This window comes from Panthera onca, chromosome D4 (genome assembly GCF_046562875.1).
Source record: "Panthera onca isolate mPanOnc1 chromosome D4, mPanOnc1 haplotype 2, whole genome shotgun sequence".
Lineage (NCBI taxonomy): Eukaryota > Metazoa > Chordata > Mammalia > Carnivora > Felidae > Panthera > Panthera onca.
Genome location: NC_138351.1, coordinates 90,575,411 through 90,591,851, shown reverse-complemented (window position 1 = coordinate 90,591,851; position 16,441 = coordinate 90,575,411). Strand labels below are relative to the sequence as shown.

At 57.8% G+C, this 16,441-nt stretch overlaps 1 protein-coding gene across 11 annotated transcripts in view; it reads right to left on the bottom strand.

Annotated features, from left to right (window-relative positions):
* Positions 1-16,441, bottom strand: part of NTNG2 (netrin G2) — a 67,970-nt gene that overhangs the window by 8,694 nt on the left and 42,835 nt on the right. For 6 of the 11 annotated variants that reach the window (XM_078436318.2, XM_078436317.2, XM_078436322.2 and 3 more), the window contains 3 exons: positions 5,317-5,489; positions 2,306-2,332; positions 1,289-1,426 (listed from right to left, as the gene is read on the bottom strand). In XM_078436318.2, the coding sequence (XP_078292444.2) occupies positions 1,289-1,426; positions 2,306-2,332; positions 5,317-5,489 (338 nt within the window). The remainder of the gene's footprint in view (positions 1-1,288; positions 1,427-2,305; positions 2,333-5,316; positions 5,490-16,441) is intronic. The other 5 variants (XM_078436323.2, XM_078436325.2, XM_078436324.2 and 2 more) reach the window with 1 other exon arrangement.

Sequence of the window (16,441 nt, the reverse complement as noted above, 5' to 3'; positions counted from 1 at the left end):
TGTGTGTGTGTGTGTGTGGTCCCCACCCAGACAGACCACTGTTTGCAGGCAGGCACAGCACCCGCTATAGCGAATTTTGCTCCCGTATGCCCATCACAGACGTTGCAAAATCAACCACAAGGCCCAGGCGGCCAGCTTATGTCCTGGCATTCCCAGCATGGACCCGGCCTTCACCCCAAAGAGGACCCCTGGGCCAGGAGGCTCCCCTGTAACTCCTGAATCTCCTGACCAGCCACTGCCTCCTGCGAATACCGCCCTCCCCGTGGAGAAGGGCAGAAATCAAGAGTGGGGGGGTGTCACCCTCTGGGTCCCACGGAGGAGCTAAGCCAGATGGCCCAAGAACAAGGGGGACTTTTCCTCCGCAGGTCCGTGTGCAGAGGAAGGAAGGGTCACGGCACCGTCCAAGGAGCGAGGCGCCCCTGCCGTCTCCTCTCTGCTGGGGCTCACTGCCGAGCTCCCCTTCCCAGCCGGGACCAGGGAGACTTCCCTCGGCCGCGTCCTCCTGGCACCCTCCGGGAAGGATGAATCGTTTCGGACTTCTGGCATTTGCAGTGGGCGGGGACAGGACATTTCCAGCACCCCAAGCCTCGAATACACAGCAATCCCAACTTCGGAGGGGAATTCGAACCAGAGAGCGGGTGTCTCCGAGCCTGTCTGTCGCGGCGGACCCCTAAGAGTGGCTGCTCTGGTTGACGCGGTGTGGGATGCTCGCCCTGGCCTAGCCCTGCCCCCCGCCCCTCCCCACGCAGCCCAGAAAAGCCCAGCAGTCCCTACTCCAAAAACCCGGGCCCAGAGGTGCCCTTCTGCCTCGCTGATCAGAGACGCTTGTCCTCTTGGCTCAGTCTATGCTGTCCACTCCCAGGGGTCGGCTGCCGAGGCGCCGGGGGCACAACAGGGTGCGGGGTGGCGGCGCTTGGGGCAGAGCACTGAGGCAGGAGCCCCCCTGGGAGACAGGCTTTGGGCGCACTTCGTGTGGCCTGAATGTCACTAGGCCCCTCCCCCGGTTCCTCGGTCACCCCGTTCTCTCGGCCATGCTGGTCTCAGGGATCCTCCTGAGCTGTGCTTTTGGGGGCAGGAGGTAGAAGGGTCCAGGCTAAAGTGAGCCCCAGATCCCCTGGCTGGGGCCCAGTAACAGATGGGCCCAGACGGCCTGGAGGCCCCTCAGCCCCACACTCTCGTGGCTCTAGGGTCTAGTGTTCTCTAGTCTAAGAGCCAAGCCCCTATAGCAGGTGCACATCACAGAGGTGGGGGAAAGGCCAGGACAGCTGGGCCGTAGCTGGGCACCCACCTGTGGGCTGTGGGGTGCTGGGGGCCCCGGGGCCCTGCACAGCGGATGTGGAGAGGGCAAGAGTGCTGGGGGCCCCTCTCATGGCCACGGTGGCCACAGGGGCTTTGGGGATGGGGTCCTTCCGGGGCCTACCGATGCCTGGCAAGAGATGAGAAGGGGACGAGAGGGTGGGAGGTTGGCGGGGATGGGGCGTTGGCGGGCGTGGGGGGTTGGTGGGGATGAGGGGTTGGCGGGGATGGGGGCAACGCAGCAACTTCCGGCCTCACTGAGCCGGCCGGCATCCCCTCCAGAATCCAGCTTCCTCTGGCACCTTCTCTGCGGCAGGGAACGGCCCAGGGTGGGCTGTGGCCCCGCTCAAGCATGTCTGAAACGGGAGGTGTGCCAGTGGCTGACTCGACACCGGCCAGTCCTCTCCTGCTAACTCTAAAAGCAGACGGCGCTACCCACCTGGGGGGAGGGTGCCAGGATTCAATGAGGTCCTGGAAGGACCCTGCGTAGCTGGTGCCTGGTGCTGTGAGGGCTTGAGAGCCGGTGGCCTGATGATGGACGTGAGGACGACACTCACGCCCCCCCCTCCCTTCCCCCCCCTCCCCTCGGGCCTGAGCTGGATCCCAGCTTACCTGTCCCAGCCTCACGGGGCTCGGGGGACTTCTGTCACTGGCCAAGAATAAGGGACCCCCACCCCCACCCCGACTCTTGCCCGGCAGGAGAGGGAGACATGGGAGGGGGTGGTTCACCCAGGGGCTGCGGGGACCCTTTCCAAAGCAGCACTAACCAGGAAGCTCGAGGGAAGAAATGGGAGATGCGCTGGCTGCAGGCCACAGCACAGGGGACGGGAGAGAGCAGGCGGAGGTGAGAAGTGAACGGGGCGGGGGGGGGGGCAGTTAGAAGTGGGGAGAGGCGGGTGGCCACGGGCCAGGGAAGCCCCTTCTTTTCTCTCCCGTTCTTGCCAGGAGTCGCAAAGAGGCTCGGGCCCCAGGGGCCGTCCCCAGGGCAGCGGGCTCAGAGCGTACTTACTGCCAACAGCAGAGCCTGCGGCGGCACCTGCGGGGAGAGAAGGAGGGTCACCGGGCCTCTGGCCACCTCCTCCCTGCACAGGAGGGGATGGCGGGGCTGGGGGAAGGAAACCTGGAGGCGATGATCCCACTTCATCCTGAGCCCTGAGAGGGAGGGGCCGCCTTAGCCCATTTTGCAGATGCAGAAATGAAGTCTCAGAGCCGTGACTTAACCCCGGGGCACCTGCTGGTAAGGGTCAAACGCTCCACTGGGGGCTTCACCCGCACCCTCTTCTTTGATTTTCGACTCTCAGGTCCTGCCGTGCAGGTGGGGGCCTTTCTTCGGGGGTGCCACCAGGCACAGGCCACCAGGGAGAAAGCACCGCGTGGGTTCCTGTCTGGGGACATGTGGACGTGGCCGAATGACTCATTGAAAAATAATCGTAGCAGCTGCTATGTGCTGAATGCTTGCCATGCGCCAGGCACGTGCCCAGCACGGCCCCCATGGGGGCCTTTTAGTCCCCACACAACCCCACAGGGCTTTGGGATGGGCCTGATTCCACGGATCAGGAAACGGGGCTCCGGGTGAAATAGCCTGTCCGAGGCCACAGGCCTGTGAGTGGCAGAGGCCCTTCTGTCCGTGCGTGTCCGTGCCCCGGGGGGGTGATGGAGGTGTAGGTCATGGTCTGACCGGGGAGTCTGGAGATACCATGGTAAGAATCATCAGCACCGGAGGGAAGGAGCTGTTGTCAGGCTTCCCCCCGCCCACCCCCGCCCAGGTGTTCTGGAAGAAAGAACAGGGGCAAGGATGCCCCTTGGAATGCTGGGAGGCCCTCCAGGGGGGAGGCTGTGGTGTGGAGAGTGGTGTATGACCCCCCCCCCCCACCCCCAGTGAGCCCTGCAGGACAGCCAGGGACAGATCAGGGGACCCCTGATCTCAAAGGGCCTTGTAGGGGGGCGTGGGGGCTGGGCTAGGATTCTATTCTGAGGGCCTGGGGGTGAGGTGTGATGAGGGGAGGGGGGCACCCCGGTGAGAAGCGCCCTTTGCTTGCAGAGGGGAGGGGACTGGAGGGGCCCTGAGGGGAGGGCCACTATTGCAGCAGCAAGGGAGGAGATGGGGAGCCAGAGCTGGTGGTGGTGGAGGGGAAGGTCCAGAGTCAGGGGTGACCCCCCCCCCCAAGACTTTCAGCTTGGCTCCCTGGGTGCTGGTGCCATTTACTGAGATGCAGACGTGGGGGGGGGGGGTGGTGAGGGCAAAATTAGCCTGGGAGTGACTTGTTTCTGTCTGTGTCTTGGGGGCTGTTTTCTTCTCGTTGTCCTAGAGAAGGTGGGGGTCCCAGGGGCGGGGACAGCGTTAGGCTGAGGATACTAGAACCTCCAGCTTCATCTCTGCTCCCGGGTATCCCAGAAGAAACCCCTCCTTCCCTGGGGGGCGGGGTGGGACTCTGGGGAAGCAGGGACCAGCTCCAGGAGCTCCCCAAAATCAAGGGGCTTCACCTGCCCCTGCAGGATGGAGGGGAGAGGGTCCAGAGGCAAAGCCTGGCGTGTGTGTGTGTGTGTGTGTGTGTGTGTGTGCGCGCGTGCCCGTTGCTGGCTGGACAGAGCAGGTGGCCTGTGGGTCTGAGCAGGTCTGTGAAACTGTCAGTGCCTCGTCAGGAGACTCCGGCAGATCCTTCCAGGTGGAGGATGGAGAGGAGGTGGGGCAGAGAGCAGGGATGGGGAGGCCAGCAGGACAGATATAGGGAGGCAGACTGCCAGTCAGAGAGGGAGGTGACAGCCACTAAAGAAAGGCCTCAAGAACCGGTTCCAACAAAGAGATGGGTCGGGCACCTGGTGGGGAGGGAGCCGGGCGGGGCGGCTGTCAGCGCCCAGAGCTCTGGGCGCCTTTGAAGGCCCAGAGTGCTTTGAGTGCCTGGCAAGTCAGACCTTCAAAGGCCTGTCGCCCAGCACAGGCACGACATGCCTGTCATGGCCTCGCTGTGAGGCCTCCAGCTTTGATCAGCCTAAAGTCACATAAATCTTTCACGTTGGCGGAGGGAGGGCACCAATAGAGGGGCTCCTGCGGGGGCGCCCGGGCGGGCAGGTGGGCGGGTGGCCCCGGGGCAGGACGCCCAGTGACTGGCACATAGCTTGCTGCTGGACTAAGGCTGCTGGGCCTCAAATCTGCTCATCTAGGGAACGGGGGTAATAATAATCCCGCCCTCCGGGCAGCTGTGAGAGCTGAGCGAGAAGCTGTACATTTGTGCCGGGTGCAGCGTCCCTACCGCAGCTCGGGGGCTCCCTGGGATTTGTCATTTCATGAAAGCAGCCATGGACTATGCTGGGGGTCCCTGGTGAGTGGGGTCCCCCGACGGGTGTTCACGATGTAGGCACGGATGGGCACGCCCCAAGGAACACGTTCCCGGCCCGGGGAGGCTGAGCCCGGAGGAGAGGACTGTGCAGAGAGCGAAGGCGGGGAAGGCTGCGGGGATCTCAGGCCAGGGCCTCAAAGGACCGCCCTGGAGAATGGGCTAATAGGAGACCCGCCTCCAGGAGCCAATCTGAGGGTCGTGGTGACCACGCAGCATGTGGTGCCCGCGTGGCCGGTTGTAAATGCCCCACGGACGCCCGGTATGAGGGGTGGTGCTGAAAATCACGGCCAGGAGGGAGGAAGGGGCCTCCACCACCCTCCTCCTGACACCCTGTGGTGCCTTCTCTCCAGCCCGCAGGGCCCAGAAGGGGAAGGACGAGCCGCTCAGCTGGGGTTTCCCTCTGGCCGGGCCCAGAAGGGGTGGGGGGGGGGGGTTCGGTTCCTGCAAGAGGCAGGCGGGTCTTACAAGGCCTGACGCTGGCGAGCCGCGGAAAACGCGGGGGCGCGAGTGTACGTGCGCGCACGCTCGCACGCGTGTCTGTGCGCACGTGTGCTCACGTGTGCGTGCGCGACCCACGCCCCCCCCCGAGGTTGAAGGGCGGGAGGGGCCACAGCCTCGCCGGCTGGGGGGCGGGTGGGGGGGCACCGCTGGGGGGCGCTGTGGCCGCTCGGCCCTTACGTACACGCGTTGGGAGAGCCGTGGGGCAGCGGCAGGTAGGAGCCGGCGCGCCAGGACCGCGTGCGGAAGTTCCTCTTGCACTTGCCGCAGTCGGGGCCCGTGGTGTTGTGTTCACACTCACACTGCAGGCTGCCCTCGCGCACGGAGCACAGGCTGGCGTGCAGGTTGCACTTGCACCTGGGGGGACACGGAGGGCCAGAGAGGTTCAGTGCACGTCGGGGGCAGGCGGGCAGGGCCCCGGGGACAGGAGAGCGCGGCCAGGAGGCTAGCGCCCTCCTTCAGGACAGCAAAAATCCCCCACCGCCCTGCTCGGCAGGGAGCACAGCCTTTCAGTCCCTTCCCGGGACGGACAGAGATGCCCCCCCCCCTCGCCCCCGCCCCCGCCCCGGTCCGCTCCCCTCGCTGATGGGTGTTTGCAGGGCCTTCCTGCATCTCGGGGCAGGCTCACGCGGCGACCTTGACCCAGACGCTGTATCCTCATCATCTTTGCTCGTGACGGAGGCAGGTTGGCGGGCGGCAAGAGCCGCTCACCAGCCCTCCCCCCGCAGGCCAGGTCCCCCCCCCTGCCCCCGCCCCGGGCTGCACCCCTGCTCCCCGCCTCCGCCCACGCCCTTGAGGGCAGATGGAGAGAACCCCCGCTCCCCAACCCCCCGGTCGGTTCATCCACACATGTATTATTCATTCGTTCATTCAAATATTTATAGGCAACTCATTATTCTGAAATCCGGTAAATAAAGGGAGGGAGTCAGGCATGTCCTGTCTGTCCTGTGTAAACTGTACCTCCGGGTAACCAAATGTGGGATGAGGGGATGTTTCTTTTTATAGAAGCATCCCAGCTAACAAGCGGAAAAGAAAGCAGGATTAGAAGGCCACCGTGGAGCAGCCCTCACTCCATGCACGGCTCTGGGCTCTGGGCTCTGAGCGTCAGCAGCCTGCAACCTCACAAGAGACGGCCGGCGGGACGAGGCTTCCCAAGGGAAGGGCCCACGGGACCCCGAAAGCGATCTCAGCCAAACGGAGCTCGAATCTGATCAAGCCAGCTGATCAAGCCGGCTATGAATCTGCAGCAACTACCAAGGACAGAGAAACACACTAAGGAACACCAGCGGGACGCAGTTAGCCAAATCCGGACAGAGGGGACTCCGGAAGTGACGAGCCAGGTTCTTTACCGGATGAACTACAAGGGGGCAAAACTTGATGGGGGGGGGGGGACCTAGACCAAGAGAGGCCTCAAAGGCATCAACCGAAGGCAGGGCGAGGACCTCATCTGAATCTTGGTTCAAACAACCTCTAAACTCAAACAAGCAAATACTATGCTCACGAGACAGATGGAAATTGAAGACTATCTGACGATCTGAAATTAACGCTGATTAGGCGCGGCCATGGTGTTGGGGTTCTAGTTCTTTAAAGTCCTTATCTTTTCGAGACACATGCCGAAGTCTTTACAGATGAAATTATCTGGTGTCTGGGATTTGCTTCGGAATAGCACGGAAAGGAGGAACGTGGCCGGAGACACCGATGAAACCAGAGAGGCCACGAGTTGCTAACTGCCAACGTTGGGTGACAGGTACATGGCAGTGTTAGTTTCGCATGCATGCTGCAAGTCCTGCGTGACACAAAGGAAGCAAGAGTGCTCTAGATTCTGATACGGGAAGATTTCCAAGGAGTATTGTCAATGTGTGTAAAAAGCACATTGCAGAATGCTGCGTGTAGCAGAATCCTGTTTTTATTAAAATGTGCAAAATAATATATGTATATATAGGGTCCCTGTTACGTGCCAGGCTCTGGGCTGGGAACAGAGAATGGAACGGTCAACAAAGCAGGTGGGGTCCCTGCCCTGGTGGAGTATAGAGTCTAGGAGGGCAATGATCGACACATCAGTGATGGGGGAGGGGGGAATTTCAGGGCAGTGAAGGCGTTCTGTGTGGCACTGTCATGGTGGATGCAGGACACTGGGCATTTGTCCAAACCCACAATGCTGATAATGACACTGAGACTGAGCCCTGATGTAAACCTGCGGCTCTGGTTAATAATAATAACAAGGCACCGCTGCTCATCCGCTGTAACAAATGCAACACATGTAACAAAAAAAAAGCTGTTGCACATGGCGTATGGGGGCGGGTGCTGTGTACAGGGAGACGGGGTATTTGGAACTCTCTCCACCACGGGCTCAATTTTCCGTAAGCCTAAAACTGCTCTAAAACCCGAAGTCGATGAATTTAACAACGGTAATCGTGCAAATCTTTAATTAATGGCAATGGTTATCGGGGCCCAAGCATCATACCCAGGAGGGGGTATCACGGCGGGAGGGGGTCCTAACTTCGTCTTGGGGGAGCACGATGGGCTTCCAGGAAGAAGGGTTTTAAGCTGAGGCCTGAAGGCGGATCAAGCGTTTGCGAGGCAAGGAGGAGATGCTATTAATACAATGTTATATTACATGTGTCATTAAAGGCTATTTCAAACGTGGGAAATGTTCCTAATACAAATGAAAAGACCACGCTCACAGAGCACGGACCGTGGGCCAGACCGCATCTCATCCAAGGCTTTAATGACCACGGGAGTTGGCCCCACTGTCACCTTCATTTTACGGACCAGGAAAAGGAGGCCCAGAGACGTTAAGTATCTCGCCCAGAGTCACAGGCTGCCCAAAGATATGCCTGCGACTGGAACTCAGCGATACTCAACTCCAGAGTCCCACAGGCGAATATGGGGTAGGACGTGGATCGGAAACAAGCAGGTTACTGAGCTGTACGTGAGAAGAGTTATAAGCTGATTGTGTCCCCTAAATCCACATGTTGAAGGCCTAGCCATTCGTGCGACCATGTGTGGACACGGGGCCTTGAGGGAGTAATTAAGGTTAAATGAGGTCATAAGGGTGGGGCCCTGGGGGCCTCGAGGGAGGAAGGACACCAGAGCTCTCTCCCCACCGAGTGAGGACACCTGAGCAGTTGGTCGTCTGAGCCAGGAAGTGGGGCCTCACCAGAAATCAACCCTGCCTGCGCCCTAATCATGGGCCTCGAGCCTCCAAAACCGTCCGGAAAGCGAGTGTCCATTGTGTAACCCAGCCAGTCTGTGGGGTTCGGTTACGGCGGCCCAGGAGGACTGACACACGCAGCCTCCGGTTACACTCAAAGTACATCTATCCACACCCAAACCACCGACAGAAAGGGCACCTGGGCATCACTGTGGTTGTCCCAGGTCGGGAGGGGATGGGATGATGAATGGTTTCTATTTTCTTCTCTGTCACTTGGCACGTTTTCTACACTATCGTGAGCAGGTATTACATCTATAAGCAGATGACAAACGTTAGTTTAAACCGGGCAGTCAGGCCAGGGCGGGGAGGGGCTGGTTGCTGAGCTCACACAGGCCCTTCCTCTGGGGGAGAAGTGGGTCTTCCAGGTCTCAGGGGGGCTGTTTGGGAAACCCTGTTCCCAGTCACCTACCTCCCGTTGTTTGTGACTCAAGTCTCGGGGCCAAGGACAGGGGCGCCTGAGTGGGTCTGTCGGCTCAGCTCATGATCTCACAGTTCGTGAGTTCGAGCCCCGCGTCGGGCTCTGTGCTGACAGCTCAGAGCCTGGAGCCTGTTTCGGATTCTGTGTCTCCCTCCCGCTCTGCCTCTCCCCTCCTTGCGCTCTGTCTCTGTTTCTCTCTCAAAAATAAATAAACAGTAAAAAAAAAAAAAAAAGAATTCTGATGCAGGCAAAGGCGCTATCCCTGGTGTTAGCAGGTCTGAAGGCTGTATTCTTTTATTTATTTATTTTTAATGTTTATTCTTGAGAGAGAGAGAGAGTGTGAGCGGGGGAGGGGCAGAGAGAGAGGGAGACGAAGAATCGGAAGCAGGCTCCAGGCTCTTAGCCGTCAGCACAGAGCCCGACGCGGGGTTCGAGCTCGCGACCCTGGGATCATGACCTGAGCTGAAGTCAAGAGTTGGACACAACCGGCTGAGCCACCCGGGTGCCCCAAGCTTATATTCTTTCAACTCCTGCTCCCCCGCACAGCCTGGGCCCTGACCCTGTCGAGATTCTACTGCAGCTCAGAGCCGAACACACGCAGCCTGAAGAAGCCTGTTCGCTCTTTCTCCGGAGCTCCAAACCACAGCCGTGTACGCACCGTGGGCCCACCATGGGCTCCGCTCCCAGAAAGGCACAGGGACACGGGCAGGCACCTGTTGGCATTGGTCACTCTTCCTCCTGGGGACACTAGACCCCAGAGACAGTCCCTGGCAAAGAGAGGTCCTGTGCTTAAGCTTACCAGTCAGCACATACGCTTCCCTAATGCCAACACCCTTCTCCCCAACCCCCCCCCCCCCCCCCCCACACACAGCGTGCATTAGCGTATCACAGGCTCTGACAAGTTCTGCAGGAAAGAAAACCTGTCTTTGTCTAGCAAAAGTTTGTTTGCAGAGTGTATTTGACCTCAAGATTTTTTTTTTCCCTTCTGAATTCCTATTGAACATCCCACTGTGCTAGCTGGAGAGGAACACCCCAGCTGTGTGGAACCAGGAATGTGTTCCATGCCTCTGGTCTGAGGACGGGATATTTTTAGGTATCAGCTACATAAAGAAACGATGGCCACCTCAACTTTGGGTGATAACACTGACCTTGGCTTGTTCAGAACGCATAAAGACCAGCTGAAGCTGAGAAGCGTCCGGTAACGAGGGTAGCAGGGGGTCTGGGGTGTCAGGGCTGGACATTCCTGTGGGGTCCAGGCTGGGGAGAAGCCAAGGCCACGGAGCCGGCTCCTCCGGACCGGACCGCATCCTGACCCCAGCTCCGCCCCAGTCCCGTGCTGGCCCCTCCCACAGGCCTCCTCTCCCACAGCTGTCTTGGCTTCTCCACCCTCCCTGGCTGAGCCCTGGAATGAGCTCGTGCCTCCTCCGGCAAGGAGAGTAGTTCCCTGCTGGGCATGGCTGCCAGGAGAAGCCCACAGGGCGGGGGGAAGCCTCACCAGGGCTGGCACAGAAACGGAGCCCAGGCAGTGGAGGTGCTTCTTCGTCTGCCTGATTTTGCGGGAAGCTCTGCGTGTCGCTGGCTCTGTGCGTGTGCGTGCGCGCGTGGGGCTCTCTCCCTCTCTCTATGTCTCTCCATGTCTCTGTGTCGCCCCCTCCCCGTCTCTGTCCAGCAGGTGTCCTGATCCTGCTTTCCTCTGGACCTCGGCGCAGGCCGTTCCCTCCACCTGGCGCCCGCTGCCAGGCCCCGCCCCCTTCTCCTAAAGCCAAGGGCTGGCAGACGGGTCAGTTTCAAGGCCAAGCGGCACTTCTGCATGGGGGGGGGGGGGGGCGGGTTCACAAGCCCTGCTCCGTCAGCCCCTGTTGCACAGCCTTTCGCCCCCCCCCCCCTCGTGTGCGTCAGCGTCAGCACCGTCTCCCGTGGTGGCGCGCACGACCACGTGACCGCGGGAGCTGCACGGGTCAGCGAGGAAACAGGTTCATGGTTGCTGCTTACTTTGAACACACGGTGGTTTTTTTTTTTTTTTTTTGAAGTGGCCACCTCGTCAAACCTGGGGATCTGAGGCATGTTACTGCCTAGGTGAGGCGATAAAGTGTGTTCACTTAAAGCAATCATCAAGCAAGTAAATAAATAATACGGGATATCCACGTGCACGAGAATGAAGTCAGACCACACACAGGGGTTAACTCAACATGGATCGAAGACCCACGTGGAAGGGCTTAAAACCAGGAAAACGGAAACAGACGGGTAAATCTTCCTGACTTCGGGTAGAGCAGTGGTTTCTTACCCACGATGCCCAAAGCACAGGTAACAGAAGAAAAAAAAATAGATACATTGGATTTCATCAAAAGTAAAAAACTTGTGTCAGAGGCCACCATCCAGAAAGTGAAGACAATTCATGGAACGGGAGAAAAATTTTGCAAATTATTATTAATGTAGTAATAATTATTATCAATATACTCATTTGCAATATTTAATTAAATCAATCATTTAACATTTAATTTAAATAATTTAATCAGTAACTGAAATCAATTATATTAATTAATTATAGTATATATTATATACTATTAATATAGTAAATAATATATAATTAAATAATATATGTTATTTAATGTATCTTTTATGTATAATTTTTTATAGATTTTTTTTACATTTATTTATTTTTGAGAGACAGAGAGAGACAGAGCATGATCAGGGGAGGGGCAGAGAGAGAGAGTGGGAGACACAGAATCTGAAGCAGGCTCCAGGCTCCGAGCTGTCAGCACAGAGCCCGACATGCGGCTCGAACCCAAGAACCGTGAGATCATGACCTGAGCCGAAGTCAGACGCTTAACCAACTGAGCCACCCAGGCACCCCTAGGTATAATAATTAAATAATATATATTAATTACTAGTATATCATATATGCTATCAATATAATAATATATTAATATAATAATGATTATTTCATTTATCATTTTTATTAGTTCTCCTATAAGAGACTTCTATCTAGGGTACATAACGAGCCCCTCCACCTCAGTAATAAAAGACAAATAGCCCAGTTTTTCAAATGGGGAAAGGATCTGCGTAAACATTTCCCCAGGAAAGATACACCAATGGCCAACGAGCACATGACAAGAGGCTCGGCGTCACTAACCAGCCGGCGAACACAAATCAAAATTATTACTGTGAGTTACCCCTCTCTGTGCATCTTAGGGTGGCTAGCACCCAAATCACAGAACCTAACAAGTGAGGACAAGGCTGTGGGGAAACTGAAACCCTCACCCGCTGCTGGTGGGCATGGAAAATGGTAGGCATGCCTTGGGAAGCGGTCTGGAGGGTCTCCACAAGACCACAGACTCCTCCAGCAACTCCCCGTGACCCAGCGATGCCACCCCGAAGTATACGAGAACGTGTCCGCACAAAAATGCGCTCAGGAACGGTCACAGCTGCATTTAGTCCCAGCAGCCGCAGGCAGAAACAACCCGAGTGCCGATCACCAGGAAAACAGAACACAGACAACGGAGTACCATTGGGCCATAAAAGGGAATGCATCCTGACAACCTGCCCCAAGAGGGATGGACCTTGAAGACATTATGCTGAGCAAAATAAGCCAGACACGAAAGGACAAATGTTGTGTGATTCCATCTACACGGAGATGTTCCCATTAGGCAAATCCGTAGAGATAGAAAGGAGATTCATTGTTGCCAGTGGCTGGGTGGGAGGGGAGCAGGGATTCTTTTGAAGGTGATCAAGATTTTTTTTTAACTTTTTAACTTTTCAACTTTATTAATTTTGAGAGAGAGAGAGAGAGAGGGAGCGGGGGAGGGACAGAGAGAGAATCCCAAGCAGACTCCATGCTGTCAGCATAGAGCTCGATGTGGGGCTAGAACTCATGAACCGTAAGCTCATGAGCCGAGCGGAAATCAAGAGTCAGTCACTTAATCCAGGTGCCCCGGTGATCCAAACGTTTTAGAGCTTGACCGTGGGGATGGTTGCATGTATCCGTGAGTAGATTAAAGCCCTTGGATTACATCCTTTAAATGGGTGTTGTGGGTGGTATGGAAATTATATCTCAGGAAGCTGTTGAATGGATGAATGAATGAACCAATGAATGAACGAATGAATAATAGTTGGGATATGGGAAAATAGTGAAGGAGTTGCCTAAGTGGCTGAAGCCTGGGAACTTGAGAGCTTCCCATGAATGAATTGCCGTCTTCACAAGAGCGTTACCAAGGGTATATTACTCTCACCTTTGTACAGGTAAGGAAATGAGGCACAGAGAAGGTAAGCAAGTTGCCCAAGGCCACACAGCTGGCGAGCCCCACTTTAGGAAGGGCCTCAAGCAGGCGGGTGGCGGTGGCCTGGAGGGTCTCCCAGTGCCGGCTGTCAGACACACCTGGGCCCAGAGAAGTTCATCCCACCCACGGTCCCCCAAACACAGGCACGTCCCTTCCCGCCCTCCCTCAGGCTGCTGTCCTTCTGGGATTTCTCTTCGCTATTTCAGAAGGCCCTTGGGAGATGAAATAAAAAAAATAAAATAAAACAAGCATATATCAATAATTTATTGAGCACTCATACGTGGACAGGTGCTGGGCGACGTGCATTGTTAACCGAATCCTTGGGAAAACCCAGAAGGCACGCTCTCCCCATGCCCCAGGTAAGGAGGCAAGATTCTGGTAGGTCAGGCGTCAGTAACGCACCCCAGGCATCTTGGGGGGATGGGCGGGATTTGAACTCAGGGCTGTCAGGTGCCCGAGGTGGAACCTCGCAGCCTCTCTCCCACCTCGAGGCTCTCGGAGCTTGCCTCCTGCTGATAGCACAGGGATGGTGAAGGCTGGGGGAGGGGGCGCGAGGCAGATCCTCCCTGCACCCCCCTCCCCCCCACAGCCTCGGCAATTCTGGGGCCTGGCCTTGGCCCAGGAAACAAACAGCCACGGAAGAAAGCAGCCCCTTTCCCACCTGCCCTCCCAGCGCGTGCCCCTATCCAGACCTGGGTGGGTGGTCCAGACGCCCGGCGGCACCTCCAGCCCCAATGTTTCCCCTGCATCCCCGGGATCAATTTTCCCAAGGAATTGCTTTCTGAATGTGACCTTTGAGAACCATCAATCTTACCAGAAAACCATCACCTGAGCCACCTGACCCTGCTACACAGCACTTTCCAGCTCATCCATCAGGAAGCATTATTTAATAATGAACAGAGGGACAGTGTGAGGCCGGCCAGCCCCACGGGGCCTGCCACCGGCCAGCGATGCTCCCTGCCCCCCAGGACCCGCTACCCCTCCCTACCCCAGCCCCATCTCAGAATCCCAGCCCCATCTCAGAATCCCAGGCTTGAATTCTCTAGCACAGGAGTGGCTCCAAGAGAGAGTGGGAGATGGAGAGAGAGAGAGAGAGGGGGAGGGAGGAGAGGGAGGGAGAGAGAGGGACAGAGGGAGAGGGATAGAAGGAGAGGTGCTGAGTCAGCAGCCCAGACTCTCCTCCAGGCTCTGCTCCTAATTTGCTGGGTGACCTTGAGCAAGTCATTTCTCTGGGACTCAGCCCTTTCCTCTGCAAACTGGAAGGGTTGAATTACATCTTAGATTTTTAACCTGGCTCTCTGGCTGTTCGCAAGTGCCTAACACAGTGCCTGGCACGCAGGGGCCTCTCGGTATCTGTTGAATGAATGAATGAGACCCCGCGTGGCATTGGCACAGAGCAGCTACTCAGTTAACCGCCGTCGCGGCTGGAGCAGCGAATGGTGGCAGGTGACCAGCCTCGGGGTGTTAGTCTCCCCTCCGGGCGTCAGTTTGCTGTTACATGGTGAGCACCAGCACAGGGTCGGGCACAGAGCCAGTCCTGCACAGACGTCAACTGCTGCCTTTTGCTGACGGCCGGCAGGTCACAGAGGTGGGAGTGTGGGCCACCAAGGATGGGCCAGACTGGCCTTACCTGGCAGCCCCCAGTGCCCAGCCTGAGATAGGCCCCCTCATCTGTGCTGTCGACATCCTCCCCCAGAACCTGTCCGCGGCCAGCAACTCCCAAATCAGCCTGCCTGTCGTCCAGGCCTGGGGGTCCCCACCGGTGGACGTACACACGGTCATCTCGGAGCCACTTCCCTGAAGAGCCAGAACTGGCAAATAAAAATACAGGGTGCTTGGTTAAATTTGAATTTCAGGTGAACAATGAATAGTGTGGGGTTTTTTTTAGTATAAGTATATCCCATGACATATTTGGGATATACTTATATTAAAAAAATTGTCATTTATCTGAAATTCAAACGTAACCGGGCATCTTATCTGGCAGCCGCACCTGCTGGCCCTGCTGAAGCACACGGCTGGGTCAGGACCCTCCAGTCCAATCCCTGACCCCTCTTGCTGCCCACCCTCCAGACAGAGGGTCTCAGCCACCTTCTCCGATCAATGAGTCCCTAACAAGCCAGAGGGGACAAGTGTTGGCAGGCGGGGCCAGGCCTCACCTCTAGGGGAAGGCCACTCCAGACAACCCCAGCTGTCCGGGCCCGTGCTCTGCTCCCGCTAAGGAGGAAGCTGGCAGGCTGACTTCACCCCTTCCTGTCCACCTTCGGGCCCGGCTGGGGTCTCTGCGGCCACAAGAAGCGGTTGTCAGGAGGGCAGGGCCACCGGCCTGGGGCCAGGCCAGAGCGTGCCCTGCCCCGCGGGGAGGGCGGGTGGCACCTGGGAGCTGCCGGCAGGAGCACCATCTGGCCGCGGGCCTGGCACCAGTGCCCCGCAAAAATCGTGAGCGGGCCCTTCCCTCCTCGGGGCGAGAGGAGCGGGCGTTTGGAGTGCCTCCCAGACAGGAGGGCGGGAGGAATGTAGGTCAACGCCTGGCAGCCGGAAAAGAGTGATGTCATCTGCTCCTGGGCAGGGGGGTGTGTGTGGGGGGGACCGAGAGAGGCGGGTGCCGGAGCCCTGCAGGAAGGAGGGGCCCTGGGGTTGGCTCCCCTCCAAGGTCAAAAGCGCCAGGACTTCAGGACATTCTCAGAGACCCCCTTGGGACGTGGGGCACACACGTGGGGCTCAGGGGAGAGCCCAGGGCCCCGGCGGTCTCGCTAACTGGTCACCTCTGCCTGGTGTCCCCTCACCCCCACCTTGGCCGCCTGTCTGTGTGTTATTACACGCAGGGTGAACAGAGAGCAGACTTGCACACGCCCGACACCCCGAAGGCCAGAGCTGTTACAAACCAATGACTATTTTCAAGCAGCAGAGTCTGCCCATTTCTCTGCCAGACAGAGCGTCTACCTTTGGGTAAAGACTGTTCTTTTGTGAGTGGGGGGGAGAGACATCCCCAAGGGCACTTCCCTCATGGGGGCGGGGCTCAGGCTTGGGGGGGGGCTGCCCTCCAAGGAGGAAGGATGTGGCCCTGGGAGGGGGAGAGGTGGCCCTGGGGACTTCCCCTCCCAGCCAGCAGGTGGCCATGGAAATGGCTGGATCTCAGGGTGCTTGCTGGCCGAAGGTCAGGTTTTAAAGTGTTCTTTCTCTGCACCATGGCCTGGGGGCCTTACACCTTCTCTGGGGGCTGAAGGGAGAGGTTGCGTCCTTGGCTGGGGCACAGCAGTGGAGGGAAGGGGCGGCCGTTGAAGAAGCGAGCAACGGTCAGGGGAAAAGCTTAGGGATCCAGCTGGATGGAGAGGTGACGAGGGACCAGAGGGACACAGTAGGGATGCTGGCAAGGAGGACCTAGTAAAATGCCGGGCTTTTC